Source organism: Triticum aestivum, chromosome 2B (genome assembly GCF_018294505.1).
Source record: "Triticum aestivum cultivar Chinese Spring chromosome 2B, IWGSC CS RefSeq v2.1, whole genome shotgun sequence".
NCBI classification, from domain to species: Eukaryota; Viridiplantae; Streptophyta; class Magnoliopsida; order Poales; family Poaceae; genus Triticum; species Triticum aestivum.
Window position 1 is genome coordinate 551,778,930 of NC_057798.1, and position 7,802 is coordinate 551,786,731.

Here is a 7,802-nt window from a genome sequence, read left to right on the forward strand (position 1 = left end):
CGCCGCCTCGAGCAGCCGTCGGACGGCCAATAGCTCGTCGATCTGCAACAGACCACATGTTGCGGTGAAGAAATGGCAACAATGGTCCAGTTGCAAAAACCTATATGTTGCTCCCGAGCCGTCTGATTAATAGTAGAGATGTGCTTCTTAAGAACAAATAAAAATACACCAGTCTAAATGAGAATAGTATCCCCTAAAACCAACTACACTTTATTAAAAAGCCAAATCATGTAAGGTATACTTATTTGGATTCGAAATTATATTTGAAATGTTCCGCAAGGAAAAGTGATTGTGTGAGGAGTTGTGTTTTCAGGTTACATTCCTACGTACATCTTCGAAAGCACGGTCGACTCCACGCCACTAGAACGCCTCCAAGAGCCCCGCGCGCACATTGGCCGCGAACCTTTCCATGGCGCGCGGCGGCAGGCACATCGGCACGGTGATCCCCCCGCCCGCCGCAGGAATGTGGAACGTGGCCAACGTCGTCGTGGCCGGCCGCCGTACACCGGAAGGCCCCACCCGACGTCCACCTCGTGCAGGTTCGACTTGGTGAGATCCGACACGAGATACGTCCGCGCCGTCGTGAACCGCGGCCGCCCGCGCAGCACCAGCGCGTCGGCCACCGACTGCGCGTAGTCGTCGGGCGCGACCCGCGCCTTTGCGGCCACGATCAGCTCCACGGCGTGGCCCAGAGATCCCGAGCAGAGCTCGCCGGCCGTCGTCCGCGCCACGCCGAAGGTGAGCGCGTTCCCGTAGAACCCCTCGGGGAGCGGGCGGCCGCGCTTCCCGCGGGCGTTCACCACGAACATGAACCGCACCTCGTCGCCGGGCTCGTAGGCGAGCGCCGCGGTCCGGCAGCGCCACGCGAACGCCGACAGGAGCAGGAACCGGGAGCACCGCGACCTCATCCGCGGCGGTAGCTGGTCCCTCAGCGAGGACAGCTCCTCGGGGCCGAAGAGGAACGCCCGGTGCACGAGCTCGGCGCCCGGACGGAGTATGTCGTTGGCCGCGTCGGCCGCGAGCTCGTACTCGGGGTGCTGGTAGTTGGTGCACGGTGGGTCGCGCGCGTCGAGCAGCTCCCTCGCCCACACCGGCCGCACGATTGGCGCCTCCATGCCGCCCGCCAGCTCGCCGACGGCCTGCAGGAACTGCGTGACGCCCGGCGCGTCCACCAGGTTATGGCACACCTGGATGCCGAACACGAAGCCTCCGCACCTCAACCTCGTCACCTTCATGCCATCATGCATGGTGCATGTCAGTCTCACGTACACGTAGTACAAATTAAGGATGCACCATCAATTCTTCAACCCTTGCCTAGTTCGTCCAGGAAAAAATAATCTTGGATACACCCATGAGTCCATGACTTACTTGAACGTAGAGCAGTGGACGATCGACAACGACGGCGGAATTGCTCTCCGGCAAGCACAGGAGCTGGCCGGCGCAAGGGACCGGCGGGCACAGCGTGTCGCCGAATTCGTCCAACGCGACGTCCGCGTCGGCCTCGACAAACCACACCCCCTCGCCCGTGCAGTCCACCGCGAGCTTCCTGCCGGGCAGCTCGCGAAGCCGCCCGGCGATGGGGTAGTAGTGCACGAGCGCGGCGGCCAGACCGTCACGTATGACCCTGGCCGGGTCGGCGCGCGCCCGCGAGGGGCGGCCCCGGTAGAAGTAGATGACGGAGCGGTAGAACCGGAGGCTCTCCTGGTCGTCGAGGTCCGAGAGCCGCTTGAGCTCGCGCGGCGTCGGCCCGGCCGGCGCGACCAGCTCCGGCTCGCCGCGGCGCGCCACGAAAGCCAGGGACGCGACGGCCATAGTAGAAGCGCTAAATTACTTGGTTTATTAAGGCCGCCGCCGCTGTTGCTTTAACTTACCGTGGCAAATGGCGGACGCTGGATCGTACTCGATCGTTTCATATGCATCTATGAGCGTATGAACGGCCATATATATAGGGGCGTGGGTCGAGTTTACGCTGTGAAGAAATTCGTCGTGGTCTGGTCGCCGGTGGCGAAGCCAGAATATGGGAGTGTGATCTGAGAATCTGTTCAGCGCGTGGTGCGGTCGCTTACAGCATTTACAATCGGACTTGGCAGATCTGCCCCCCTATACGGCCCCTCATATGTTGTGCCTTACATTCACATATCTTAAATTTTGATCCTTAAAACCATGTAATCCGTGCACATCGATCATACGATACGATACAAATTGTCCGAGTTCAAAAGTTTGAAACAAAGCAAAGCAAATCACTATTTAACAAACCAGACATGCCAAAGTAAAATCAATGTCCGAGTGTGACGGATGGCCTCGGATCACTGGCCGAGCGCCTGCTCCAAACGGAATGCGTCGTGCTCGTCCTGATCTGCCTGCATCCGGGCTCCTTGCTCCGCCTGCATCTGGGATGCCTCCCCCGAACGGAAGGGGTGCGGGGATCCGGGCACGGCCGAGGAGACAGCTGCGCTACCATGTCCTGACCTCCTTGCGACGCCACCGCCGCCTCCCTCTCTCGCTGTCGGCATCACCGCAACTTCCGGGCGACATTCTATGCCTTGCAAGTCGTAGACGAAGAAGGGATCCCGCCGACAGACGAGGCGGACTGCGTCTCCGTCGCAGCGATCTGGATAACGTCTCCGGCGATGGATCGAAAGTGGTAAGGATTGGCAACAATGTTGAAGGATAGTGAGGCTCAGGGCGTGGGAAAGGTTGGAGGACGGCAGGAGAAGAAGGAAGGGTTTGATGAATTTGGTGCAATTTACGGTGACGTCGGGTTGTCGGGTACGATGTGACGGGCGCCTTATATCCGCTCCATATTTGAGCTGGATATGAGGGTGCCGATCAGCCCAGACGTTTGAGACTTATTTAAGAAGCATGTCTGGATCAGAAAATCATGACCAATCAATGACCGATCCACGCAAACGTATGAGACGGATTTAAGGCACCCGACTATAAATGCTTTTAGTGCGGCGTACATGCCTGCCTCTTGTCGGTCCGACCGTCCGAGGATGCGTTAGCATGATTTACCCTGGACGCCTTTATCGTGCTTTGGCAGATCCTGGACCGTAGCATTCAGGGCTAGTAAGTGTAAGAGATGTATTTGCGTCGTACGTTGATTTTGGCTGCAACTTTTCACACGTACTCGTCTCAAGCGTGGCTATCTCGCGCTCGCGCGTTGACGCACTCGATTTCACACAGGGTACGTTTTCATATCGATCTGGTTCGATGTGTTGTTTCTTTTTTTATTTCTTTCCTTTTTTTTATATTGCATGCAGCCACGCACCCCCTTAAAATGAGGGGGTAAAGAGATTAGAGGGAGAACTCAGGGGGAGAGAAAGATCAGAGGAAGCACTCCACTTAAAATCACAAGACCTCCTCTTCGGAGAGATCGATTAGGAGAAAATCTATCCGGGCGCACGTAAAATCAGAGGAGTGATTAGGAAAAACTCCACGCAGCCCATGGAGCGTTGCGACGTGCGCTCGTCAGAAAGTCTTTTCGCAACTTTAGTAACCCCTCCTTTCTAAAATATTCAGCGTCTAATCTTTTGCATATAATCCCGTAATGTACTCCAAATGTAGGGCGTGCACGTCTTCCTCTCTCCTTCCGTTACAACCAACGACAACGATATTTTTTGGGAAGGAAAACAATCGCTGACTGGATGTTAATTGGAGTTTTTTTAGGGAAACAACTTGATTTATTTAAAAGTGGTCTAGTATCTCGTCCGCAATTACACTTAAGATACAATCAGGCGACGATTTTGGCCACACCACACACACACCCTCACCTACAGCTAGCTTAGCAAGAACATGAGCAGCTCTATTGGCGGATCTCCTCCTCCATGTCACCTTGCACCCTTGCCAACCCTGCATGAGGCCTTTAATATCCTCAATAACAGCACCCATCAGTGAGAGGTTCTTAGACGCCCTGTTAATCATACCCACCGCCTCCTTGCTGTCCATCTCAACATGGATCCTCTGGATGTTTAGATCGCGCCCAGCCTGAAGCGCTTTTCGGCAGGCCAATAATTCCGCAGCTTCAGGCTTAGATACATGAGGGAATAAATGGGAAAGAGCACCTCTGAACGCTCCTGCATGGTCGCGGAAGACAACACCCCCGCCTCCATCGCCTGCCCGAGCTGACACCGCACCGTCCACATTGGCTTTAATCCAACATTGCTCCGGCGGCGTCCACTTCTCATCAGGTGGCTTGGACTTGACGCGATCACACTTTGAGACTGCATGGGACCACTCATCCATTGATCTTGAGACAGCAGCAGCAAGTTCCTTCGGCTCCTGGATCCGGACACCATCCCTTGTCGCATTCCTGGCTAACCAGAGTCCATAGACTGTCGCGACCGGATTTTCAAGATATATTTCCCAAAAAATGGTCCTTGTGCTCACCAGCCCCAGAATTACTGTTAGCTGATGAGGCACCAACTTGATACAGAAATTCCAAGAAAAAAAAAACATAATATGTAGTACAAGACCATTCTGGCCTATGAGTACAACACAAGGTTTCTGGTGGCTGATGACGGAAGCGGTTTGTGGTTCATCAGCGTCTATGGGACTCCATTTCCCACAGAAACAGCTGACCTGGATAACTCCTATCTTCGCGAGGCTGCTATCACCATTGCGTAGGTTCCGGGGCTGTCATCGCAACGCTCCTCTACATGCAAGAAATCTGGCCAAGACAATAGCCAGGGACAAGCCAGTGAGTACTTTGAATGTACTCGCAAACATTATGAACACAGTATAATATAACAAATGATAATCATGCTCTGAAATATTCTATGATCACCACGTCAGTCACAAAATAAAAATTCATGATGCACGCAAGCAGGTTATTCATATACAACATGAATATGCAATAAGGGAGTAGAAATAGAATGCATCGATCGGGTGTCTGAAGCGACGCCTCGAAAGGATAATAATATAAAGCATGCATCAGTCGGGCGTCTGAGCGACACCACATAAAGGGCTTATAAATAAAAAAATAACAAGCATGTCACAATCGGGCATCTGTGCGACACCACATACAGGGCTTATAAATAATTTAAATAGCAAGCATGCCACAGTTGGGCGTCTGAGCGACACCACATACAGGGCTTATAAATAATTTAAACTAGTGGACCCGTTGCGCCAAATGGCGCAGAGACCTGCTGAAGACATGTTGTCGATGAAAATAGTTTCATGCTGCAAGAACCTTCAACTAAATCATGCTATTTTGTAAACATGTTTATTACGTTGTTAAATAATAGTCTGGGAAAAGGGAAAATTTGCATGATATGAATATGTTCAGTTTGAAAATATGGTCACTATGATGAGAGAGTAAAGTTGGCATGGTTGTATTTTTTTAGTAAGTTTGAAAACATGGTTATCATGATTAGAAATCTGGCCATGCATATATTTCCTGCAGAAAAAGAGGGGAAAAGATAAGAAACCTAAGAAAAAAACATGTCTTTGTTGTGCATATAGGGAGATATAGGGATCAGGAGGTATTAGAATAGCCCATATATTATTTAGCCCAGCCCACATAGAGCGATATCTGTGGCCCGTGAGCAGGGGCGGAGCCGGAGCTAATCTTACCCTGATGCACCACTTAACCATTGCAAAAAAATCTAGCAACCGATGCGTTAAATAAAGGTGTGTTTCATAGCTTGTAACACGGATTACCAAACATAATAGAAGTCGATTTATAAAAGGTTAAAAAGATTCAACAGTCACACTGCTCAATATAATGTTAAAATAAACGACAAAATTTCTTGAAAAGGATGTCTTGCATTCTCAAATTCCAAAACAAATTATCAGACACCAAGGCTCAATAACCTACAATAACAAAACTAGAATTACAGTTTCAAGTACTACCTTTGTTCATTTTTATAAGACGTTTTAGACATTCAGAGACACTGTTCAAAATAGTAGAAAGCAAGCTGTCTGAAACGTCTTATAAAAACAAACGGAAGGAGTAGAACATAATAAAATGCCTAAGAAAGTGTATTCTTCTTACTAGATCTTTCAGATTTTGGATGATAATGTTCTATCAATTTTATCTTGCCCGGGTCATTCAATCTGCTAGCAACAATTTCATTGATTTAATTGTGGCAACATACAAAAATATGTAGGACAAACAACACAAATAAGGGGTAAATTCGACTCAATAGATGACCTTAATCTAGACAAAAAAAAATCAAAAACACATTGATATATTGCTAAGAGAGAAGAAGAGAAAATTACGACGCCACCGGTGCCGGCTGCCGCTATTGTGCGGACGTTCGGATCGACGAGGAAGACAGTAACGGATCCGTGCTACTGCTGCGGGCTGCTTCGGATCGTCACTTCGTCAGGACTCAGGAATAGATCAATTTCAAATTTTAAATCGAACGCTATAGAAAGAGTAGCTACAGTAGACGTACCTACTCCGCTCTTGCCTCTTATAGTCTTGGTTCGATCACCGCCGCCGCTGCACAGGTTCTCAATCCCTGGATCGACCGATCGCCGCCGGCCGCTGCACACGTCGCCGAATCGCTGTGCGCGGCGGTACGCCTTTTTTCTCGGATCGATTGTTTTGTCCGTTATACGGGAAGCCACATAGATCGTTGACTAGTTGCTTTTTTCTTTTTTGAGGGAATCGTTGACTAGTTGCTTTTTTTTTGCTAGATGGCTTCGTGCGTGATGGGCTGCTGGAAGCGGACCAAAGGAGGCCTGGCGCGCCTGGTATTATGGGCCCTGTAGCACTCTTTTCGGCCTACCATGTTGCCCTGGGCCAAAAACCTGATATTTAGTACGTAAAAACAAATCGGACCCTGTAGCCTGTGCTACAGGGTTGGCCCATTGGGCTCTGCCCCTGCCCGTGAGGAGCTGAATATGAAGCGGCAGGGGGCGGAGCCAGCGAAGACTGTGTATCCCCTTCCTTTCTTTCTCGGTTCCTTAGCTGGGTGACAGAGGCGTTTCATCAGCCGCGACCGGTGTGATTTCTCGCCTCTTTTGATTTCGGATTTGTCTGCATGCATGGATTTACTTTCCATCTATCTGGATCTTGCATGTCCCCTATTTTTTGTGGCGATTCCCACTCCTTTTGGCTCGTTTTTTAGGCATTATAGATCTTGTGTTGCGATCCTTTCTGTTTAGGGATGCACTCATATGGGATCCTTTCTGTTTAGCTGCCATTGTTTTGATTGAGAATCGATGGTGTCGTAGGTCAGTGCGACAGTTGAGCATGAGGGGATCTCGAACTGAGCCTGTGGATATCAGTTCTGATGGAAGCGCCGACAATGGCTCTGACGAAAAACTCGGACAGCAACTCAGATGGATCCGATGATAGTTCCTCTTATGAAGGAGCGTCCATGAGCTCCGATGGAGTGGTGTACATACGATAACAATTTTAACCCCCTATAATAATAATAAAAATAGGCCCGTTGTCTACAATAACATCTATAAACACATTTCAATTTGCTAGCGTAAAGTCTCATCAAAAACCACATTGTGTTGAAAAATATGTGCATTTTTTTGGTAGTATTTTGTTTGAGGAAGCAAGCATAGTAAGAATTTAGATCCCTTTGTATAAAAAATATATACATATCATTTTGCTTAATAACATGCTTATACTTAACACGACATATAAAACAAGTTAAGGAGGCCTTATTTTGCTTTAGAAATTGGTGTTTCTATCAATATATTAAGAACACAGCTAAGAAATCAAATCACATGAACGCGACACAACAACACGGTCACACCCGAACCGGCGAGGCCTTATCTACTTCCATGACAAAAGGAGTGAAATGCACGAAAATGCATAGGAGCTCTCGGGTGCTACG

At 49.6% G+C, this 7,802-nt stretch overlaps 1 protein-coding gene across 1 annotated transcript; it reads right to left on the reverse strand.

Moving 5' to 3' along the window:
• Nucleotides 1-314: 314 nt before the first annotated feature.
• On the reverse strand, nucleotides 315-1,812 carry LOC123039292 (benzyl alcohol O-benzoyltransferase-like). The gene is made up of 2 exons (XM_044462513.1): nucleotides 1,369-1,812; nucleotides 315-1,229 (listed from the first exon to the last, which is right to left on the reverse strand). Exons 1-2 carry the CDS (start codon nucleotides 1,810-1,812, stop codon nucleotides 315-317), a joined length of 1,359 nt encoding a protein of 452 aa, XP_044318448.1.
• Nucleotides 1,813-7,802: the final 5,990 nt, after the last annotated feature.